The sequence below is a fragment of the Corvus moneduloides genome, chromosome 3 (assembly GCF_009650955.1).
Source record: "Corvus moneduloides isolate bCorMon1 chromosome 3, bCorMon1.pri, whole genome shotgun sequence".
NCBI classification, from domain to species: Eukaryota; Metazoa; Chordata; class Aves; order Passeriformes; family Corvidae; genus Corvus; species Corvus moneduloides.
Genome location: NC_045478.1, coordinates 33,932,040 through 33,954,866, shown reverse-complemented (window position 1 = coordinate 33,954,866; position 22,827 = coordinate 33,932,040). Strand labels below are relative to the sequence as shown.

Here is a 22,827-nt window from a genome sequence, read left to right as displayed (position 1 = left end):
TCAACTTACTACTCTCAGTCATATGACCATGGTTTGGTCTTCACCCCACAGCTGGTTTCACTTGGGTGAAATCTGACCCCTGTGAAGGTCCATGGATGTTTTGGAGATTCTGTTTGAGTATCGAAAGCTCACAGGCCATCTGGAAGATATTTTGATGACATTGAATCCAAACTGCTTTTTTTTTCACTCAAGCAAGATTCCTTTTTGGATTTCAATGGGAGAAGTATTCAGTGCTTGAGTTTGATAAGCCAGCTGTAGGCTGAGAATGAATGGATTTAAAGTTCAGCAATGAAGATGGGGATTAGGTCTCAGAAATAATTGCAATGATAAAGGTGGTGAGGTTTTGGAGTAATTTCTGTGGGGAACTGGCAGTCTTGGCAATACTGGAGGTCTTTAAGAATGATCTGAGAAAACATGTCAGGAATGACATAGGGTGGCCAATCTTGTCTTGACCGTGGGATGGACGAGGGGACTTTTGAGTTCCCCTGCAGTGCCATTGTTCTGTGATCACCTGGATGAATGGATACATCACTTATGTGTCAATGTACTATTCTTGTTACCTGCCAAGATCCACACCTGAATTATCATAAAATGGAATAAAATCCTTTAAAATGCTAAAGACTTTTCCTCACAGTCAGCTTTTTCAGTTTATCTGGAATCCGGTCATTTGGATATCAACAAGTTGGGCTGCTGCTGTCCTTCAGCAGTTAAAGCCTAAAGTCTCTGCTGCAACATTCCAATTTACTTGCAAGGTTGGTGGTGCTACTTTTTCCATGTACTGAATTTTTTTTAAAAGCATGCTCAGGTCAGTTGTCTCTGCCTTTGCATTAAATTTGTCCTGAGCCATTGCTACTGAAACAATATTTTATAATGATATTCTTATCATCTAAATGTATTTTACTATTAACACATGTTGCATGATTTTGATATTAAGTAACTACCTTGCCATCTCTAGCATTGTGATACTCATAAACTGAATGATGAATAAACTGTGCATGCAGTTAATGGTCTAATCTCACTGCCTGTGTATGGACAACAGGAAAAATAACATTTACTTCAGCTCTACTGTTATTTATTGTATCGGTATTATAAAGCCATATTATCCTATGGTTGGAAATTACAGAAAATTAAAAAGAAAAAAACGCCATTTTTTTAATCTCAGTTTTACTCTTTGTAATTGGACAGTGTCTTTTCATAATTAAACATGCTAGCATTTACTTCTTTATCTGCTTTTACAATGATATTCAAATCTGACAAGAAATCTGACATATGATGGAGATCTTCTATGAAACAGAAGATCTGTCTTTTAAAAATGCCTGCAAAACTCTCTCACTAGTAGTTGAGGAAAGTATGGCTGGATCTAATCTTACTTTTTAGACCTATTTAAACAATAATATATAATACACCTACCATGCACTGACAGTGAGTCAGTAAAATACTGCATGAATAAGCATGACAATTTTACAAAGAGAATATCATTATAAAATATTTATGAAACGTCTTTGTGTAATGAACCTTGTACATGGAGGCTTTGTCCATTGTGGGAAGCTAAAAAACCAATAATCAACATTTCATTTACATATGCATGATGCTGCAAATTAGCGTGTGTAAACTATTTCTTTCTGTACTGTTCAGTTACTTCTGTCATCAGCTCCTACAAGTTTTATTTGCAGTCATTTGTTCAGTTCACTGGTGCCCTCTTTGCCATTTTCTATAAATTCTGTAAAATAAATGTCCTTAAATATATTTTGATGTTGTCTTTTCATAATTAACCATTGTGTTGTTTGGAACCATACTGGCATTTTATGTTAAAATGCCACTATTAGTATGGGTACACCTGCTGCAAAGGGAACATGAAAACAATGGTTTACACCTTTGAAATTGTACATAAATCTGGTGTAAACAGGTAGAATTTTATTTTTGTGAACTTTGCATCAGCTCGAATATTTTGGCAAATTGCAACTATTACTAACGCCATTTATTAGCCCCTTAGTTCCTGAATCCTTTGTTGTTACATGCAAAGTATGTCACTTTAGTGGCTTCTAGGAACAAAGGGGTGGAGTTCTCCATATTTTGAAATATAATGATACATCAGTGTATCATTATTACTGATATACATTTTGCATGTATATTCGCATCTAGACCCTAACAGAAATTGTTTTACTGAACGTTAAATATCCAATCTTTTCCTGTATTTAAATTATTTCTTTACTCTGCCAAGTTTCCAGATTCAGTGAAATTGATGAGAAATATCATATGCAGAGACTATATCTTAAAAGCTTAATTTGATGTTTAATTAAGAAGAGTACTGTGTTCTCCACATCCTAAATGATCTCATGATATTGTAAGCAGGTTGTGATTTGGCATGCTTCTACAGATTGCACCCAGCATGTAAAAAAATTTCCTTTAATTGTTATGTGAAACGTTTGCATATGTGGTGATTATCTGTGAACTCATTGTACATGTATCCAAATGTGTTTCCTATTGTGCTTGATTTTGCTGGCCATTCTTGAATGTCTTGGCAACTCAAGAAACATGTTCTGTGCTGTCCTCTGTAATGCATATACTCTTTGATGTTTTGTCATATTTTTGTCAGCTTTTATTTTACTCTTTTTCCAACAACATATCTTTATATTTGTTGGAAACAAATTTATGCAAAGACAATTTTAGTAAGCTTTGCTCAACATTGTTTTATTTATTCATTTGCCAAAACTTGTTCAAGCTTTTAAACACCTACCTGGTATAAATCTTTTGCAGTTAACCCACCATCAGACTTGAATTTTACAATTATAGATGAACATAATGTTCAAATGTCATGGAAAAGGCCACCAGATGCAATAGTGGGTTACAGAATAACTGTGGTTCCAACAAATGGTGAGTTCTGTCAAAATTTTTTATGTGATTACATGTTTTGAAACGTTAGTTTATTTTCACCTATATCTAACTTAGGTGTGAGAGTAGCTGTTAAAATCTTTTGGAAGTTTGTGATCAAGTGTGGATAGCAGCAAAGGGCATACAGGAAAAACAGTGATTCTTCCAAGCTAGAGCTATTCTTGCCATAGTGTTTACCATTTTGGAACTGCAAGTAAAGTTTTGGATGCCTTTGCTTTGCAAGGAGCAATAAGAAGGTAGACTCATCACTCTGCTCCTTTTCTATGCTCTGACATTGAAGTTCAAGAATTGTATTATGCTGTGTAAGACAGCCATTATTCTATTTCACTTTGAGAAATAATCAGTGTAAAAGTGATATTGAATCAGAACAGGACATGATTTGTTAGATGATAGTACATTTTGTACGTGCATTTCAAGTTTCAAATTTCCTGGAATTGATTAAACACTTTAGTAATTTTATTCACTATTGAAGGCACATTAGCTTGAAGTTTCATGTTTCAATATTTATACTTCATGAAAACAGAAAGTGTATAATTCTAAAATTGTCATTGGGTTTGAGATAGATTATTGTCTGTTGCATTTTGTTTTACAATCAGCTTATCAATATTACTGGATTTTAAATCTGCATTGAGTGTTTTATATATTTATTGCAGATGGACCTACTAAAGAATTTACTCTTTCACCTAGCACTACCCAAACTGTCATATCAGATCTTATACCTGATGTAGAGTATGTTGTATCAATAGCTTCATATGATGACAGAGAGGAGAGTCTACCTGTTTTTGGCCAGCTGACAAGTAAGTAGCTGCAATACAGTTAGAAAGCCAATTAAGATAACTGAGGGGTCATTCACAAAACTTGACTTTGATCCAGTTCTCCAACAAAATTGCCACATACCTAAACTCTCCTCCGATGGAGCTGTCTAAACAGCCTTTTTCCCTTAATCCTAGTAGTAGCAGAGAAAATTTGCAAGAGATCAAAGGATAATAACATGGATATAGTGTCTGCCAACCTCTATAGTATTCTTGGCAGGAAGCCACTGAGGTTTTTGAGTTATATCTACTTCCTATAAATTGCATCTGCTGAAGTCAAGGGGAAGATCATCACTGACCTCAGTAACAAATGAATTGGACTGGCATCCTGTGTGAGAAAGCAAATTATATTCATCAAATAATAATAAAATGTGACACAATATACCTCAATGCACACTAAAATATTGAATTTGAGCTTTAATAATTTGTATTAATAATTTAAAAAGCATAAAATAAATTTAATTAAATAAAAATGCACAGCAGACTCTCTTCTGTGACACATTTTGTCTCATGTCTCAGGCTTCACAGAGAACCATGGGAAAATTACTAATTATTAATTCCCCTAGGTGTTAGAGAGGGGTAATATTGGTATTTCTTCCAGGCACGTTGCAGTTAATTTTCAGGAAATGACTGTACAAGACGTACAAATACAGAGGATTCTTAAATATTTACATTTTCTGTATTTTGTGTCACCCTGAATACTGTGTTGTCAAATCTGTAAGTACAGGTGATATATTCACAACCTGAATTTATGTTTTCATGTTCTGAGGCTTGTCAGATGTGTGTCTCTAATTGCTTATGTGCTTTCCTCTGATGTTTAAAAATTTAACCCTATTTCCTCCATTAATTCTGTCTATGTTGTGCTTTGTATAGTTCAGACAGGTGGCCCAGGGATACCAGAGGAAAAGAACATTGAGGCTCAATTACAAAGTAAGGTGTTTTGCCTTTCAACTTATCTGACATTTATCTTACCTGAGATCTAGCTCTAGCACCCCACAAAGTTAAACTGCGTTTCTGTGTTACCTACCAAAAATTTAGCCTGTAAAGTTGTGCAGAGCTAAGAACACTTGTTTAGGGACTGGGATAGAAGGAATTTATTAGCTGCATTGAAAGATTAAGGTGCAAAGTTGGTACTGAAACTAAGGATTTCATGCAACTAACCTGAGCAAGTCCATGAGTGTCTTGGTCCTATTTACGAAAAGTGTTGTGCTGTGGATAAAAGGCTTTGCAGAAGAGCCTGTGCAGCTATAATCGGGAAATAAAGATGCAAGGCACGAGTGGTAACAAATTTTTTCTGTAACATCAAATCATTGTAAAAAGACTTATATGGGTGTTTTCATCTGTTGTGGCATAACAGATCTTGTGGATTAGCATGAGAGGTGTCTCAAAGCAGTTCCCTTTTGATAATGGCCGTTAGAAAACCCATACGGGTGTTCTTAGGTGCATAATGTTTCCCCAAGCATGATATCCCAGATAAGATCAATCTTTTAAATATCTGTTTGCTTTGGCTTTTACCTACTAAGTTTCCATTAGACATATCTCTCTGATTTGTAAGAATGCAATTGCTCATTTGCTAATAGAGTTGGTTTTCTTTTTTTCCCTGTTGTGTTCCAGAATGCTCCATAAGTGCAATGACAGATTTAGTTTTCCTGGTAGATGGTTCATGGAGTGTAGGAAGAAATAACTTTGGATATATTCTGGACTTCATGGTTGCCCTTGTATCAGCTTTTGACATTGGGGAAGAAAAGACGAGAGTTGGAGTTGTTCAGTACAGTTCAGATACAAGAACAGAGTTCAATTTAAATCAGTACTTCAGAAGAAGTGATCTTATTGATGCAATTAAAAGGATACCTTACAAAGGTGGCAACACAATGACAGGTACAGATTTCCCACATAGATGTTTATTGAGCATTTCATGTCATAGTTCAAATTTGCTTTAAATCCTAGTTTGTGCAAGTCTCATAAAACACAACTTGTGATGTTGGTTTTAGGTGAGGCTATTGATTACCTTGTTCAAAACACCTTCACTGAGTCTGCTGGAGCAAGAAAAGGCTTTCCCAAAGTAGCAATTGTCATTACTGATGGAAAAGCTCAAGATGATGTAGAAATTCCTGCAAGAGAGCTTCGCAACATAGGAGTTGAAGTTTTTTCCTTGGGTATGTTGAGTTTTTCTAATGATTGAGAGATTAACTTTCATAAAAAGTTAATTTATAGGCTTTGCAGACTGTGTGTTCGAAGAATTTCACTATGCCCCTTCTTCATGTGTATGCCTTGAAATGGGTCATTTTTGCCCTCCAGAGTGGAACGTACCAGTTGTGTTAATTTGACAGTAATTACGTAGTTCCTAATGGAGATTAATATGACTGACTAGCATAGTTTCAACCTTGGCCTCATTCTTCACTTATACCACATTGTTTTCCCTGGTTGAAAAGTGCATCTGCCACCTCATTGCATTAATCATTATTTTGTAGTTTGATTATTGATCCTGACAGAAGGCAGAACTAATTTAAACTCAGCTTTACCTCAGGATGTTTTGATACTCCATGAATACATTCACAGGTGTCTGTATTTTATGGCTACTTAACACAGTCCTGTCTATTGCAACTTCTAGGTATCAAAGCAGCAGATGCAAAGGAACTCAAGTTAATTGCATCTCAGCCTTCACTGAAGCATGTGTTCAATGTGGCTAATTTTGATGGAATTGTGGATATACAGAATGAAATTATCTTGCAAGTGTGCTCCGGTGTTGATGAACAACTAGGTGAACTGGTTAGTGGAGAAGAAGGTGAGACACTTTATTAAAATGTATTTATAGCTTCAGTTTATCCCAATGTCTATTGAAGAGGCTATCCCTACTTCCTTTGCTTTATTTCTAGAGTTTGATCCATTGCCTCACTTAGCAAGTGTGGAAAACTGGTCTCAGTTTTGTGTCTTTAAATGCAGGATAACAGAGTATGTGATGTAGATTTGGAATAGCTCCATTATTCCATTGTTTCAAAGGCAGCACAGTGATATGCAGTTATCAGAGTGAGTTTGGACACATGCATCACTTCAGTGGAAAAATGTATTAAAAGGAAAAAACCTGCTTGGTGAAGGGTCAGAATATGTAATAGATTAAGAACCAAAGCATGAAAACTGAAGAATATGGGGAAAACAAAGACATGAAGCTGGATCACTGAGGCTTTCTGGCCCTGTAAGGTTTTAAGTAACTAGTTATTCTTTGACAAAAATGGCAGTAGAAATGACTCTGCTGTCCTAGTACTCTGCATTTTTCACACTTTCTACTGTATTTCTGTGAGTGTAGCTTTCACTTTTGGTTGAAGCAGTTTTAGAGCAGGGCAGCATTTCTCCTGGAACTTCTGCTATACCTAGGGGACCATAAATGCATTGTTCATATTTTTGCTCTCTCACTGATGTCTCATTTAAACTGTCCTGTAATTCATTTCTGTTTATTTATGCTTTAAAAAGCCCCAAAAAGTGATTTTTAGTAAAGATCAAGCAAAGATAACGAAACTTATTCCAGAAAAAAAACCTCTTAAGAAAATATGTTTATAATTGTAACTAATATTCTGGGTTTGCTTTTGATTTCTTTCAGTGGTGGAGCCTCCTTCAAATCTGGTGGCCACTCAGATCTCCTCAAAGTCTGTTAGAATCACTTGGGATCCATCCACAAGCCAAATAACTGGCTATCGTCTGCAGTTCATTCCAATGATAGCTGGGGGAAAACAACATGTACTGAGTGTGGGCCCTCAGACTACTGCTCTGAATGTTAAAGATCTCTCTCCAGACACAGAATATCAAATTAATGTTTATGCAATGAAAGGACTGACCCCCAGTGAGCCAATAACGATAATGGAAAAAACACAACAAGTAAAAGTTCAAGTGGGTGAGTTTGGAGACACTACCTTATTTTCAAATTGTAGCTTTTCATTGATGAAATCTCTGATGCATGTTTTAATATCATACCTTTATTATTTTTGAGAAAAAGCTTTGCTTAGCATAGTTTGTTATGTTTATAAGCAGTTGTGTAATACATGAACTACAGATGTGATTGTAATGCTATGTGGTTATTGAAAATCTGTTTACAATGGTTATTCTTTTTCTTTGCAGAATGCTCACGTGGTGTGGATGTAAAAGCTGATGTTGTGTTTTTAGTGGATGGTTCCTACAGCATTGGTATTGCCAATTTTGTAAAAGTAAGAGCCTTTTTGGAAGTGTTAGTTAAAAGCTTTGAGATATCACCTCGAAAAGTACAGATAAGTCTTGTCCAGTATAGCAGAGATCCCCATATGGAGTTTTCTTTGAACAGATACAACAGAGTGGAAGACATAATTCAGGCTATTAACACCTTCCCCTACAGAGGTGGATCTACCAACACAGGCAAAGCAATGACGTATGTGAGGGAGAAAGTATTTGTTACCAGCAAAGGATCAAGACCAAATGTGCCGAGAGTCATGATTCTTATCACTGATGGAAAATCATCAGATGCTTTTAAAGAACCTGCAATAAAGCTGAGGGATGCAGATGTAGAAATATTTGCAGTTGGTGTGAAGGATGCAGTGCGTACAGAGTTGGAAGCAATTGCATCACCTCCGGCGGAAACCCATGTTTACACAGTGGAAGATTTTGATGCTTTTCAAAGAATATCGTTTGAACTTACACAATCTGTCTGCCTACGAATTGAGCAGGAACTGGCTGCTATAAGGAGAAAATGTAAGTAACTGCTATTACTTACAGGAATGCAGAAAATGTAATGACAAAAGGATCTGAACCAGTTTTGTGCTTATAGTTAACTAAAGAATTTATTTTGATGAAATTGGCCATAAACAAATGACAATTTTAATAACTGGGAATTTGCTGCTCATTTTCAAGCATATTAAAAGCAACAGTTGAAATTAGTGGATAAATGGAAATGAAAAAACTATTGGAGAATTTTTTTCCCCCAACTCTGCTAGGTATCTAAAAAGCTAATAAAATGCGTGTCTATTGGAATGACCTTAGTGGATAGGCTCTGCTTTTGCACTCAATGTCTTGGGTAAAAAAGTTACCAGGACATTCTTTTTTTAGCTCTACAAAATGAGGTGACAAGTCTAAGCTTGTCTTTTAGGTGTTCAAAGGCAACAAAGTAATTCCAGCACTCTAGAGGGCAATTTAATTAATTTTTAGGGTAAAATTAATGGCCCTCTGAAACGGGCTTAGGCAAGACGGCTTGAGACAGCAGATGCTAGGTGGTAGTGATTGCAATCTAACTGCAAAGACTGAAATGAAGTAGCACATGAAAGTCTTCACATGCATCCAAATTAGGCCAGCATAGATAATGTTTAATATTCAAAAGATTTCTAAATGGCCAGCTTTTAGTCAGATAAAGTTACTTATGATTAACTGGATCCACAGTGTCCCTACCTATGTTTAGTAGGACACTAACATTGAAGGATCCCCAGTGTTGAAAGCCCCACTGTCTTTAAAAATAATTCTTTTGTTTCAGGATAGCTTTGAGGAACAAACCAGTAAAGCAGCCTTTGTTTTAAAGGGCCCAAACAGTTTTAAGATCCCCACTGTTAGGCTGACTAGGCCAACCAAAACAAGCCCGGGATGTCAGATTTGTGTTTGTGCCTCATGTAAAATTCCTTGTTTCCCCTTTGACCTCATTCCTGAAAAAATACTGGTTTTTATTTTGTCTTACTTCTAATCTAGATCTGAAAAAAATCACAACAATTTTTAGTTTTCATTGAGAACGTTATGTTATTGCTGTTCATCGGACATATGAAATAGGAAACCCAACTTGATCATCAGATTCTAAATTAAGTTTTCATAAATACATTTTTTTCTAGATGGACCATTTTCATTTGATCTAGAGTTGGTGCTTCTATTCACTGTTGAAAGATTTTAGGCAACCTAGATATGATCTTCTTGAAATTTGATAGATATAAGCAAATATAGAAAACAGATACTGTGCACATGCAACGAAATATCTATTCAATTAGAATAAATCAAATTATTGAGGAACATTTATTATTTATTTTAGAAATTTTGTGTTTAACATATCTGGCAAGTATGCCTCACATGTGCATTTTTATTTCCATACAGCTTATGTACCTGCAAAGAACATGGTCTTTTCTGACATAACATCAGAGAGTTTCAAAGTGAGCTGGTCTCCAGCAGGATCAGAGGTTTTGTCCTATCTCATTAAATATAAAGTAGCGGTTGGTGGAGATGAATTCATTGTTTCAGTGCCAGCTTCAAGTACTAGCTCAGTTCTCACCAACTTACTACCTGAAACTACTTACACAGTCAGTGTGATTTCTGAATATGAAGATGGTGATGGCCCTCCCTTGGATGGAGAGGAAACCACCTTAGAAGGTAGGATTCTCATTATTCTCAGACACAAGGGAGTCATATGTTCAAATAAGAATTTGCTTAGCTGGAGGATGGGTAAATGAGGAAATGAAGAACAGCCAAATAAGGCTGAGAAGCTGTACTGCCATGCAGGATGAGAATAAACATTATTGTATCTCAATGCATTCAGTAAAGATTTAAAATTCCAATTATATGCAACCATTAAGCTGCTAAGATTGGACTTTATTTTTCCTGAACGTTGGATGGATGCTGTGTTTCTGCAGTGGCCTCCTTTCAAATGAAGTAGTGTGTTCTCAATATTAAATTCGGTGGCATGAATTATTGTCAATATAGACTCAAGTTGAACTAGATGAAAATTGTAGATCCTTTCCAACTGAGCTCTTCTGTTCTATTCTACTCTATTTAATAATTATGACTGATGCAGGAATGCATGTTGACTTAGATGCATTTAAAGACAAATGTGTGCCTATGCAATTTGCTATGTCTACATATAATTTAACACTATCAGAAGTTTTGGTTTACATACAATAGGCTTAAAGGAGCTTGAGTTTTGGTTAACTGGGTTTTTTATCAGAAATTCCTTGGTCTGATCCAATAACTGATTGAAAACTGCCATTGATGTCAATATGTGTTTTATGTGATCAATGGCTGTAAATTTAAGCATGGTAGCTTTAATTTTTCATGATGGAGTTGCCATAATGCATTTCTCCTGATTGAAAAGAACAGCATGACAGTAGATTTGATTTTCTATTCCAGTAGTTGAATACTCAGTCTACTTTAAATCATGCTTTTAAAAATATCGATCTACTTTTTTTCATTATTCCATGCTGTCATTTGTGACCTTTGGTGACATAAATGGTTCCAAGGGAGCAAAAGAAACAGCATGAAGATTTGTTAATTGCTCTTTCCTCTTAAGACTGATAGAAATAAACACTTATAAAATAGCTTAGCTTGGATGTTAAGTTTGGAAGATACAGGTTTCATTGTCAGTGCACATTTCCATGACTGTACCAGTCAGAATATTTTGGCCACACATAATTTTCCCTTAGGAAAACAGAAAAACTCTTGGCTGATAGAACATGGAGCTTGTATGCGTAAGGGACAGAAGAAAAAGCTTTAATAAAAATAATCTGTCTTCCCATTTGTAACTGATACTACCTTAAATAATTGTTAACATTGTGATCTGATGATATCCCAGCACGTCTGAGAAGACAGAGTTCTTCTACGGTCACGTAAACATCAGCAGCTCTCCATGCAGATCTAGCTAACAGTTTGAGCCAGATGGCTTTCTTGGCAATTAACTTTGGTTTCAGGCTTTTAAAGGATTCGAAGTTGAGTATTGTGTTTCTGATTAACAGAAAGCAAGTTTCTTTTTTTAAAACTAGGATTAGTTACTTCACTCTTAACTTTGAAGAACAATACTTATGGAATATAGATAGTCAACAACAAAAAACCAGAACTTTTTTTCCCTAAGTGACAATGCTACATATTGCCAAGCAGTGTGTAGTACAGCAGATCTTTATGTCTGTTGGAAGAGTCAAGTCTTGTGTCATGTGCCCACTGAGTTCATCTGAACTGCTGTGTCTTTTTTCAAGGACCAGGCTAGGTTAAAGAATTCACCACAGTTTTTCTTTAGTTTCTAGGATAAAAAACTATTTCTTTGAGTTAGAGACTAAATTCAGAAACCTTCTTTAAACATTAGATGCAACTCATATTGCAATTAATATATTTTTGGTTTGAAATAGTCAAAGAAATAGAATTGGTTTGGTGGGGTTTTTTTTTTGTTTTTCTTTGTTTGTTCTTTCAAATAGGATAGCTGCCTGTATGTAGTCAGGTGTATCTGACAAACACCTGTAAATGGAAGTGGTGCAGAAGCAAATGGCCACAGCAAGGAAAATTATACTATTTGTTTTGTTAAGAAGTTTCCTCACTATGCCCAAATGTTTCTTTACACAGTTCAGTTCTACTGTTACCGCTAAACACAGTCAGACTGTCTTAAGTTTCAGAAGCAGTTGTATAAACTGGGATGAATGTACTTTTGGGGACAACTTTGTTCCATTGCTGAATGTAACTCTGACCCTAAATTTTCAGAAATGACTAAAGGCATGTGTATCCTAAAGCAATGGGAGGGCAATATAAGCAGTTTTGGTAAAACTGGATGAGCTAACAGAATGGTTGGCTTGGTTTTGCTTTGGATACTGCTTCACTAAAGGCAAATATTTACAACTGACATGTGTATATTCTTTGTAGTTAAAGGTGCTCCTCGAAACTTAAGGATAACAGATGAAACTACTGATAGCTTTGTAGTTGGTTGGACTCCAGCTCCAGGAAATGTCCTACGGTACAGGCTTGTTTATAGACCACTTACTGGAGGAGAAAGGAGACAAGTGACTGTCTCAGCAAATGATAGATCAACTACTCTGCAGAATTTGATCCAAGATACAAGATATGAAGTGTCTGTTATTCCTGAGTATCAGTCTGGGCCTGGGAATTCATTGAATGGATATGCAAAAACTGATGAAGGTACATGATCAATGCTGTTAACACAGTAAGCATGAGAAAAACTTGTTGCATGTTGACATATTCATACTGAAAAGAGAATAAACCATACAGTCCATATGTATCATCCTAGATGAACACAGTTATAACATTGCCCAAGCCTAGCTAAGAGATAACTTGAGACAATAGAATTTATCAAAATTGCAATATTTAATTTTAAAATACAGTATCTTGAACCTGATATGGCAAGGTAAATTGGGCGAAGAATCTACTCGAATGTTTTAATTAATTGTCCCCATGATTCTTCATATGGTCAATGATATAAATTATATACCTTATATACCTTTTGAGCAAATTCGGACCCTGCTTGCACTTTGTGCTGAATGTTTAGCAAGGAATTGATGAAACATTTCATTTTCTCAAGTTATCACTGTAGATTTAACGTATGTGAAAATGCATGATCCTTTAACATGTATCGTGCCTTATTTAACTAAATCCAGAGAGTACAGAGAGTACGAATGTCCTGATCATTGTTGAAATTTCACTGGCCCATGAAAGTTACCATCAAAAAGACCTCTTTAGTAAACCAAAACATGTTAATTTCACATATCATTTGTCATCTTTGACTTGATTCTGAAGACAGTGACTTCAACATGGATCTTTGTTGAATCTGAGCATATCCTTAGGTGCTAGTATGTATAAGTGCTCCAGGACTGAGCCTGCTTTAACAGGGAAAAAAAATTAAGTTGATTTTATTGGGCATTTTTACCTAAGGAGGGTGGGGATAGGATTGTACAGTCCTGATTACACTAAGGGTACACTGTAGCAGCATTGGTGCAGCATACTGAGGAATTATTTTTTAGCATAAAACCCTATGTAGTGGTAACCTAACAGATAAACCAAGAAATTAGGCTTGCTTCAACTTGTTTCCAAAATCTTTTGACATGTGCAGTCCGAGGAAATCCAAGAAATTTGAGAGTTTCTGATGCTACGACATCAACAATGAAGCTGTCTTGGAGTGCTGCTCCTGGCAAGGTGCAACAGTACTTTATAACGTACACTCCAGTCACAGGAGGTGAAACTAAGGAAGTGACTGTGAAAGGTGACACCACCTCTAAAGTGCTGAAAGGCTTGGACCAAGCCACTAGATATACACTGACTGTGTCTGCCTTGTATGCCTCTGGAGCAGGAGACGCCCTTTCCGGAGAGGGAGAAACACTTGAAGGTAATTATTTATTGTTTTTTGTGCAGTCATTCATTGTCTGACTGGTGTTTATGGTGTCTTAAAGTGTCTTCCCAAGTTTTCTGTAGTAGTAAATATGTGAATGAAAAATAGACACAAAGACACTCTCCTACTTTATATGGGCTTTCCAAACCTAGTGTTCTCAAAGAAAAAAGTGGGTTAAATCACTGGTTGTGGAGGGGACTCTGTGTCTCTTGAAAAAGCTACTGCCAGAAACACCAGCCAAAACTGACTGTACTTCCACACCAGCCTCCATTAAATATTTTGTCTAATCATCATCTTCCAAGTAGTTTTAGTGGCATATTGTTCTTAATGTAACAGGATTAATTAATGAGGTTAAAGTATCTCATCCATTTGAAAATTTGCAGCATTTCTACAGTACTGAGACTGAAAGATGTTCAGGGGCCATTTTTGCATCAGAGAAAAAACACATAGTCTTAGGCCTACAGATAATGGGTCAAATCCCACTTCTAACTAAGAGCCTGGAGCTGAGCATAAACAGAATGCTGGCAAAAGCATAAGTCAGACCCAAAGATTTTCTTACAAGGAGGGGAGGCTGCTCTTTCTCTGACTTTGAGCAGAGAATTTTCCAGACTAATTCTCTGTGAGCATTCTCAGTGTCATCTGTAGACTGTCAGAGGATAGGGAAAGCTGCTTCGTAGGCCTTGAAAGGAAGGTGACTCTGGCCAGGGATGTACTGCTGAAATCTGGTACTATAGCTGTGTAGGCACCACACTTGAAAACATCTTATGGATGAATTATGTGGAATTAAGACTTGTCCATTGTTGCTAATCAAGTTACAGTAGGAATATACTTGATTCTCAGTTTCTCCATAAATTTAGCTTTTTGTTTATGACATAGGTTGGGAAACAATCCAGAAAACCTATTTTAAATAGGAAAATGTCAAATAAAATATTGAAAAAATCAGTTCCAATGATTCACCAATGTGCTGAATTCTTCCTACTAAAATTTAGGCACTTGTTTGAACACTGCCATTTGCAGCATGGATTCTCTAGGATTCTTCTGCAGTTGATGAAGAAAGGCAAATATTTCCAGTAGGCAGATAGTCCATCTGAGATCTCATTTTTCCTTCAAATGAGCATTTCTGTGTCCACTGACTATACAAGGAGTAAGTGAGAGCTCTAGACACCAAATGCCTGCTTGTCCCACTACCTAAGACCTGCTTACACTGAGACAGGATGCAGCCATCAGAGAATCAGGCACCTTGGATATCATACTGAAAGTTTCCTAACTTCCTTGCTTTCTCTACCCATGCAAAGTCCAAAAGGCTCCTTTTGTAGGAGAAAAGAGCCTGTCTCCTGCCTAGAACATTGCTGAGATCCAGGTAAATGAGATCAGGTATCAATATTCTGCCCATATCCTCCAGAAAAGCCAGAGATGATCAGGACCTAATGAACTTCCCTGTTGGTGGTGGTGCTGCCACTTCCTAGGTCTAAGACTTTTTTGGAAGGAAGAGGGAGGGTGAAAATGTAGACTTTGCCCTGTGTGGGAGGGTTTGAATTCATCTCCACACCCCAGCAGGTTCCCAAAACAGCGGAGTATACTGGGCAAGAGTCTCCTTTATTCTTTCCACTGAACATGAGCCACTGTCTATCCAGGAATGCAAATTTCACTCTCAGAGCAAAAACAGACTGGATCCCAAGTAGATGTAGGAACCTGACAGCCCTGCATCATTTTTCTCTGTGCTATCAGTGGATAGAGGAATGCCTCAGGCTTCCTTTGCAAATCTAGAGAGGCCTCTGTCTCACTTTTAAACAGACTGAATTGTTCACTTCCTTAGGGACATACCTTAAATTTTAGTACAGGGTTGACCAAGTTAACTGTTTACATTGGGTGGAAACATTTTCATTGACTATATTTGCAGTAAACTTAGAAGAGCTCCTTTATTAACATTGAGATGTGGAGAGATCAAGTTTGTTTCAAATTCATAAAGTAAGCTTAGCTTTTTATCCTAACATAAAACTTGAGCAAAAGAAAAGTCTTTTAGGGCACTGCCTAGAGCTTCAGTTAAAACACATCCTAGAGAGAGCAGTGAATGAAATACAGTAGAATCCAAAAGATTCAGATAATCATCAGAAATTTGACAAAATCATCAGAAAACTGACAAAATCATCAGAAAAACAGAATTCAGTCTCAGGTATAGACTGACTTGTCCTTTCAGTGCTCCCTGCCCTGTATCCCTCTTGAGGGGTCTGATTCTTATTTGGATTTTCTGCATTGCTAAATTTTTAATAAGAAGAAAAACATTCTCAATATTGGTTAAAGGGCCAAATAATTTAAAAGAATATTTGCCTCTGTCTTAGGAATAGGCTTATATGCAACCAGACAAAGCTTAAAATGAGTGTTGGACTTAAAAGGTCACAGAAGCATTCCTGTAAGAAATTTTGCTCTAAGCAACTGAATTAAAACATTGCTTTAAAAATTCTGTGACAGATTTTTTCTCAGGATAAATATGAATAAAGGAGCATCCTACCACTCAACTGAATGACTTTTTATTCAGTTCTTCAGCTGGGAGGAAACCAAATTAAAAATTATTTACCATTTTGACATGTATAACTTTATGTCTCAAGTGTAAATTCTTTGAAGATTCAGATGGATCTGAAAATCCTATCAGGGTGCTCTTCAGAAAACATTACTCTTCATATTAAAACTGTCTCTTAAATTTTCTTGGTTAGATAAAATGTTACTAAGAGCATCGTAGAGATGTCAGTCCTTACAGAGTAATCAAAGGGAAAGAACAAAATACAAATTTCTTTTTGCATGGCATCAAAAGTCTAATTCATCATATTTCCTCATGGAACATCTACCATGTATTTCAGTAATCAGCATATCTGAAGTTTTATGGGGCAATAAAAGTACTTGAATTTAGCCAGGACTCTTTGTACATAGTGGTAGATATTTTAAAAGACTCTCTGACTAATAGTATGAAAGGATTTCAGAATATTCGTTGTAGCATATAAAACAAATGGTCTCCTCTTACCTCATTGAAGGATAAAATGAAATCATTGAACACAGACAATTATGAAGAAAAGGGTTGCAATTTTGGAACTGAAAGGTAACATTCAAATTTCAAAGCTCAGTATAGAAATTTACATGAAAAGAGATGTCATGCTGGCTGTGAAACTAAAATAAATATGGTTGGACCAGGATGAAAAGTTACACAGGTCAGTGAAGTGAATACTTCACTGTGTAATGAGTAGCTGAAATAACTTGTCTGACTGAGGCTGGAAATATGACAGGTCTTAACTTCTGGAGAAATAAACTTATCAACAGTAATGACAAAAAAGCTAAGGAAGCATAAAAAAGTGTTTAGTATTTTAGTTAGTTTTTCCATGAGCCATGGTGTCTGAGAAACAAAATAGTTTGGTGTGTGTTTTTCATTGCCAACAACCCAGAAAGGCTGAGCACTTAAGTATTTTCCTGTATCAGGAATCCCTATGGGGCTTACTTGATGTCTTCACCGTATGAATTCTCACCAAACCTATTCAGTCAGTGGTGCCATAGTTGCTCATCGTATCAGGAACTAGGCTTGAGATTGCCTTTCAAACTGGGATAGTTGCTAGTTCATGGAATTGATATGTAGCCTAAGAGGAATCAGTTTGGGTGTAGAGAACATTTCAGCACTAATAGGAAAGTGAGAAAAGAGTAGCTGGATACAGGACCTTCTCCAACTATCTTATAGTCAAGTTGCAGGAAATGAAAAATCCAAACTCTCAGATGTTTATGGAATTTTACTGAACAACTAAATGGTCTCCTGTGATTAAGAATGTAGGCAAACATTCTTCCTGCTTTCAGTAATGATTTAATTTGTTCTGCATGTAGTAGGAGAATCCACATGGGCAGTTACTCTAAGACAAGAGTATCCTTCAGACGAGAGGAAAAAACCTGAGGAAGTTTTAGACCCCTCTAACCTGATCTACACAGACATGTCTGCCCAGGCATTCATTGAAGGCCCTTCAGTTATGTTTGTTATCTCCAAAATATTTTGGAGCAGTTACAATTTGCCCCCTCTTCCTCTTCTTTGCTCTGCATGGTAATTTTTCAGTTTGAAGTCGCTTGCTTGTTTCAGGATTTGCAGGAAAATTAATCCACAGAAACGCAGAAATCATTCTGTGTACTTGATATCATTTACCATCTGGGTAATCTCAGTTTCTCCTTGTGTTTTTCTTTTTGCTAAGCATACGCTTGCCCTTATTGTTTCTCTGCATGAAACAGAGATGGCAAATATTCCCCCAAGTAACTGTAGATAATCTCTTTTATAAACTGTTTGCATAGCTCTCTGGTCCAGCCCAAAGATAAACACATGCCAGAGGATCAACATTTTATGAACTGTTCATAGACAACAAAGTGTAGAGAGTTTAGCAAATGAGTAATCAGAAAATGACTCATTTCTGAGAGTGCTGTTCCATTACCAGGTAATGGTTATTCAGAGAGAATGGATTTATTTCTCTTTTTTGGTGTTTTTGGAGCAGGAAAAGGGAAACAACGTATTTGCCCCTTTCTTGAAGGAGTGTGCTTTCCTTCTTCAGTAATCCAGATTTTAGGAAACTTACAGCATTCTCATCTTTTATATGACCTCTTTCAGTCACTGGCTGATTTTGTCTACAGTCATAAAGTACCATCCAGAGGTGAAAATTCTGGAGCTTTATATTTCATACTGCTTTAAATATAACTGCATGTGCAAAATATGTGCTGTAGAAAACTCTCCACTTTTATTCTCTCACTTTCAAAAGTGCATGGCGATCCATCACTGGGCAGCTTTGGTTGGAGCACTTCTATAAAGGTGCCATGGAAAAATTTTCCTCAGACATACTTTTTTGGCTATGATTCTCCTCAGCTCACACAAAGTTGTTGAAACTGCTGAAGTAAATTAAATCAGTGCAGGCTGCCATTTGCCTTGCAGTGGAACAGGGCTTGTGACAGCTGGGGAAACTAAACAAATTTACACTAATTGTTATATTTGATGTTATGTAATAACAGTTTGAAGAACAAGCAAGAAACACCCATGGAATATCTTAGGGAAAAGTCTTTCTCTCATCTCCAAACACGCCAAACAAACCATTTGGCTTTCGATATTTCTTGGGATCATATGATCTTTATCCAAGACATCATACACCAGAAATAAAGTACAGTGAGAAACACGGAGAGAGCGGTGAGTCTAAATGCAGCAGACAGCGAGCAGTTTGTGAGAGCTACTGTTTTTCTAATCTGTTTTTTAATAAGAGAAGTGGTTTTAAGTCTGGCAAGAGTTTGATTTTCTGCCCAAATGCATGCTGTCAGATGAAAAGAACATACTGTACATTAGCTGCTAAACAGATTAACTTTCATAATTTGCAGTTGTTTTAAAGAATAACAAATTCATTGCTAGATTAAGCAATCTATACAGAAATGCTTAATCCTAATAAATGTCCAAAAAGCTTGAAAGCAGAAGATCTGGTTTATGTGTCCTTTTGCTGGCAGCTATATGGTTTTCAGAAAAGTTTTAAGAATATTTGAGTAACTGTAATCAGGGAAGTCATTACACTTTTAAATACGAATTTCAGAGAAATTTAGAAAAAAGGGTGGTTTATTTTTACTTTTTTTCAGAAAAAATATTCAGTGATCAGATTTCCATCTTGCTTGCAGCGAGAAATTTCCAAGTATTTCCATTTATTTCAGTGAAGATCCTAGGCTAGACACACTGTTGGTAAAAAAGGACAAAGTTATTTTGACATATATGAGGTTGCTGGTCTCCATTAGCAGAGGTGTCAGCCCATTTTGTTTCTTATCTTTGTGCTTTATAGAATAAGCAAAAAGAGGCATATTGTATTACATTCAGGAGATAAATCTGAGAGATAATTATGTCATTGTGTCTTCTGCTTTAGGAAGAGAATCTTTGTTTCGGTGATACAGGGCCCAAACCTTCCATCCTGTTTGAGGAGTAGCTATTTGTGTTGAGAGAATTAAGCTGTACTAAAGCAATATATGAAAAAAAAGTTGTTATGACTGTGTCATTTTCAGTTTGAAGTGATTTTCTGATGTATATGTTTCTTATAGTTTAGGTTTGGGGATTTTGGAGGTGGGCTCTTTTTTGGTCAGAAAATGGATAGCAGTACTTTGGTAAATAAATGATTCCTTTTCGCTGTTTCTGTAGTAACATAAGAATGCTTTAGAAATGAATGACCTCCTACAGGCAGAATAATACAAATTCAAATGACATTTTCTTACAATGAGGTTTTTAGCATATCACAGCGACTTTACGTAATGGTCAGACTGTGTAGTGCTGCTTCCATCCTGACAGAAACAAGGACTCAGTGTCCTCAGGAGATTTAATGCTGTATCATGTGTTTTTAAAATTATACATTCCAAGATTTTTGAGTGTGACATTTGAAACTGACTTGGTAATCTGTGGAAAATTATCTTAGTTTTATCTAGGAAATGAAATACGTATCAGAAAAAAGACCCAAGAGGGAAGGTTGAGTGAATAATAAGATATTTCTACACAGTGTTAACTGAATAACTTGGAAAACACAGATGGAATATTAAAGGGACTGAATGTGAACACCTATTGGCATTATCCTAGATCAGGGACTCAGGAGTTCTCTGGCCAAAGTCCCCCTGTTTTAGGTTAGAAGTCTCCTGGTTGGCATCTTCTTGCCTTTCTGCAGAAGAGAAGAAATCTGCTCTAATGGGGACATGTGAGGATACCTCTGCGTAGTAAGTCTTTGGCTATCCCCCGCACCATGCCCACATCCCCTCTCTACTTGCCTGAGGGCTGGTTTCTAACCACTTTATGGCTTGGAGGGAGGGATATCGGCCCACCCAAGTGACTGCTTCCTCCAATGCTGAGGAGAGTTTGACCATTAGAGTAACACTGAAGTGATTCTGCTGTCATCTCATCTGATGCATACACTTGGATCCTTGGCTGTATCCTGCTGACACAATGGGATACTCCTGATTTTTGCCTATTGTAAACAAGGCAGGACTCAGGCCAGAACATTTTGGTATATGCCACTGCAAGTGAAGGCTTATTTAGTTGATTCTGACATTTTAGGATGCTGGCTTACAGAAATCCTATGTTTAACTTAAATGAAACATGGCTTTGCACAAAATTTACCACTGCAGATTGATTTTGAAACCTTGCTTTAAAAAATACATACAGAAAGCTGTTTAAACTTTGGGCCCAAATTGCATGTAAAAATCCCACAGAGATGAGCTGGAATTGTGTAAATGTCTCTGAGGGGAAAGGCCATTTGAATAAGGACATTTGATTTTTATGAATGTCAACATTTTAATTTTAGCTGATTCAGTCTTGTGTTCAATAACAACAGTGATTGCTGGAGAGCTATGGAAAGTAAGCCAAGTGGACAGAGGGAAACTGCTTTAATATCATATTGTGTCTCTGGCACACTACAGTGGAAAAACTTAATATGGAAACTGGACATTTCAGAAGTCCAGAAGAGGGTATAAAAGCACCTGACTGAAAGTCATGAAGTGGATTTTTGAGAGTGTGTCTGCTCTAAGCGATAGAGATGTACAAGGGACTGTAGGGAGTGAAAAGTTCTCTGAGCTAAAAACTGTCAAAGTGGATCTGACAGCCTGACGCTGGTGACTTGCTTGCTCTCCCAGGCAGGGGTTTGACCTGTCCATGCAAGCGCTTTGTTTTCCGGCGTATGCACTCACTATGGCTTACAGCTGTGCTTACACCAGCTGGTTTGGTGCTCCAGAGCATCATAGGACCTCACGACTGTTACGGAATAATTTTAAAAATCCAACTCCATCCTTGTTTGCCGATGTATGAAGTGATGAACATACATTAGATTCCATTTCAAGTCAAGAAAAAGCTGGAGTCTTTTGATACCTACTTGCAACCCAGCCAGCCAGCACTTTTCCTTCTTATGATGTGCATTGTCTTCATGCTCCTTATCCATCCTGTTTAAACAAGAAGACAAAAAGTGGATGCTCAATAAGCATTTCTGAACACATTGACCAAAGGAGAAAAATGAGTGTTCAGATGTTACAGTTGTAGATTTTTGTGTGTATATGAAATGTAAGCAAGTTACCCAGGTATTTTGTTTTAATCCAAGGGAAGAATATTTCATAGGTCTCATTGTATATTTGCTAGTGACCACATTTATACCAGTGTTATTGTGGAGCATAAATGTGTTTCTTGACTCTGAGTGTAGCAGCTTTGATAATATTTCATGGAGTCTTAATAGTTTAAGACATACAGTTGGGCTGCATCTTAAACATAGCTGTTCCCCGAATAATAAACAAAAAAAACCCCACTTGTGGGAGATCAAGTGAAGCAGAAAAAAGCTGTGAGTGAACTTCCACCTCACATGTGAGGTGCAAATCAAGTTAGTGTGTTATGTTAAAGAAATGTTCTCAGTTGCAGTGTAACATATAAAAAGTCTAATTTCCCTTAGTAGGTAAGTTGTCTTGTCAGCAGTTTCCAACTATTTGAAGTAAAAATTTTCCATCTAGTTCTAGTGGTTTGGTAAAAATCCCAGTTCCTTTTCCCTCTTTTACCTTGCCTTATAAAAAAGACATTTAGTTCCAAAGAATATTTCTTTCAGAACTAAAACATTACAGTAAATGCTGTTCATTATAGTCCATTCCAAACAAATTATTTTCCTCTGTTATTTAATGACCTCAATAATGACTTAATCAATAAGGGTTTTAAATAAGAAGTTATTTTAGCAGTATTTCCAACATATATCATTAGCTGTAGTATCCAAGGGTAGACTTGCAAAAAATTGTGCTGTGGTAGCGGATACTTTAATACTGAAATCATGTTGTGGCAGAGCCATGATTTAAAGTAGCCAAAATAAAGTGACTTGTATATTTATATTACATTAAAATATGGAAAGAAAGGGGTTTTTTGTGAGACATCTGTGCATTCTATCAAGTTAGGTTTTCCATATTTTTTCCATTTGGATTGCTTTAATATTTTTTTTATTGTATGAAAAAGCCAAGATTTGAGAGTAGGAGCTTAAGAGCAGACAGAAAAATTGGTGTAAT

General features: G+C 36.5%; 1 protein-coding gene across 5 annotated transcripts in view; it reads left to right on the top strand.

The window, feature by feature from the left end:
• The window catches only part of COL12A1 (collagen type XII alpha 1 chain), a 101,612-nt gene that overhangs the window by 8,421 nt on the left and 70,364 nt on the right, over positions 1–22,827 (top strand). For 4 of the 5 annotated variants that reach the window (XM_032104833.1, XM_032104832.1, XM_032104835.1 and 1 more), the window contains exons 3-13: positions 2,758–2,874; positions 3,546–3,689; positions 4,578–4,634; positions 5,319–5,582; positions 5,696–5,860; positions 6,316–6,489; positions 7,300–7,590; positions 7,815–8,417; positions 9,792–10,064; positions 12,312–12,584; positions 13,513–13,785. The exons of the other annotated variant lie outside the window; for it this stretch is intronic. In XM_032104833.1, coding sequence (XP_031960724.1) covers positions 2,758–2,874; positions 3,546–3,689; positions 4,578–4,634; positions 5,319–5,582; positions 5,696–5,860; positions 6,316–6,489; positions 7,300–7,590; positions 7,815–8,417; positions 9,792–10,064; positions 12,312–12,584; positions 13,513–13,785 — 2,634 coding nt within the window. The remainder of the gene's footprint in view (positions 1–2,757; positions 2,875–3,545; positions 3,690–4,577; positions 4,635–5,318; positions 5,583–5,695; positions 5,861–6,315; positions 6,490–7,299; positions 7,591–7,814; positions 8,418–9,791; positions 10,065–12,311; positions 12,585–13,512; positions 13,786–22,827) is intronic. 5 annotated transcript variants of the gene reach the window in all.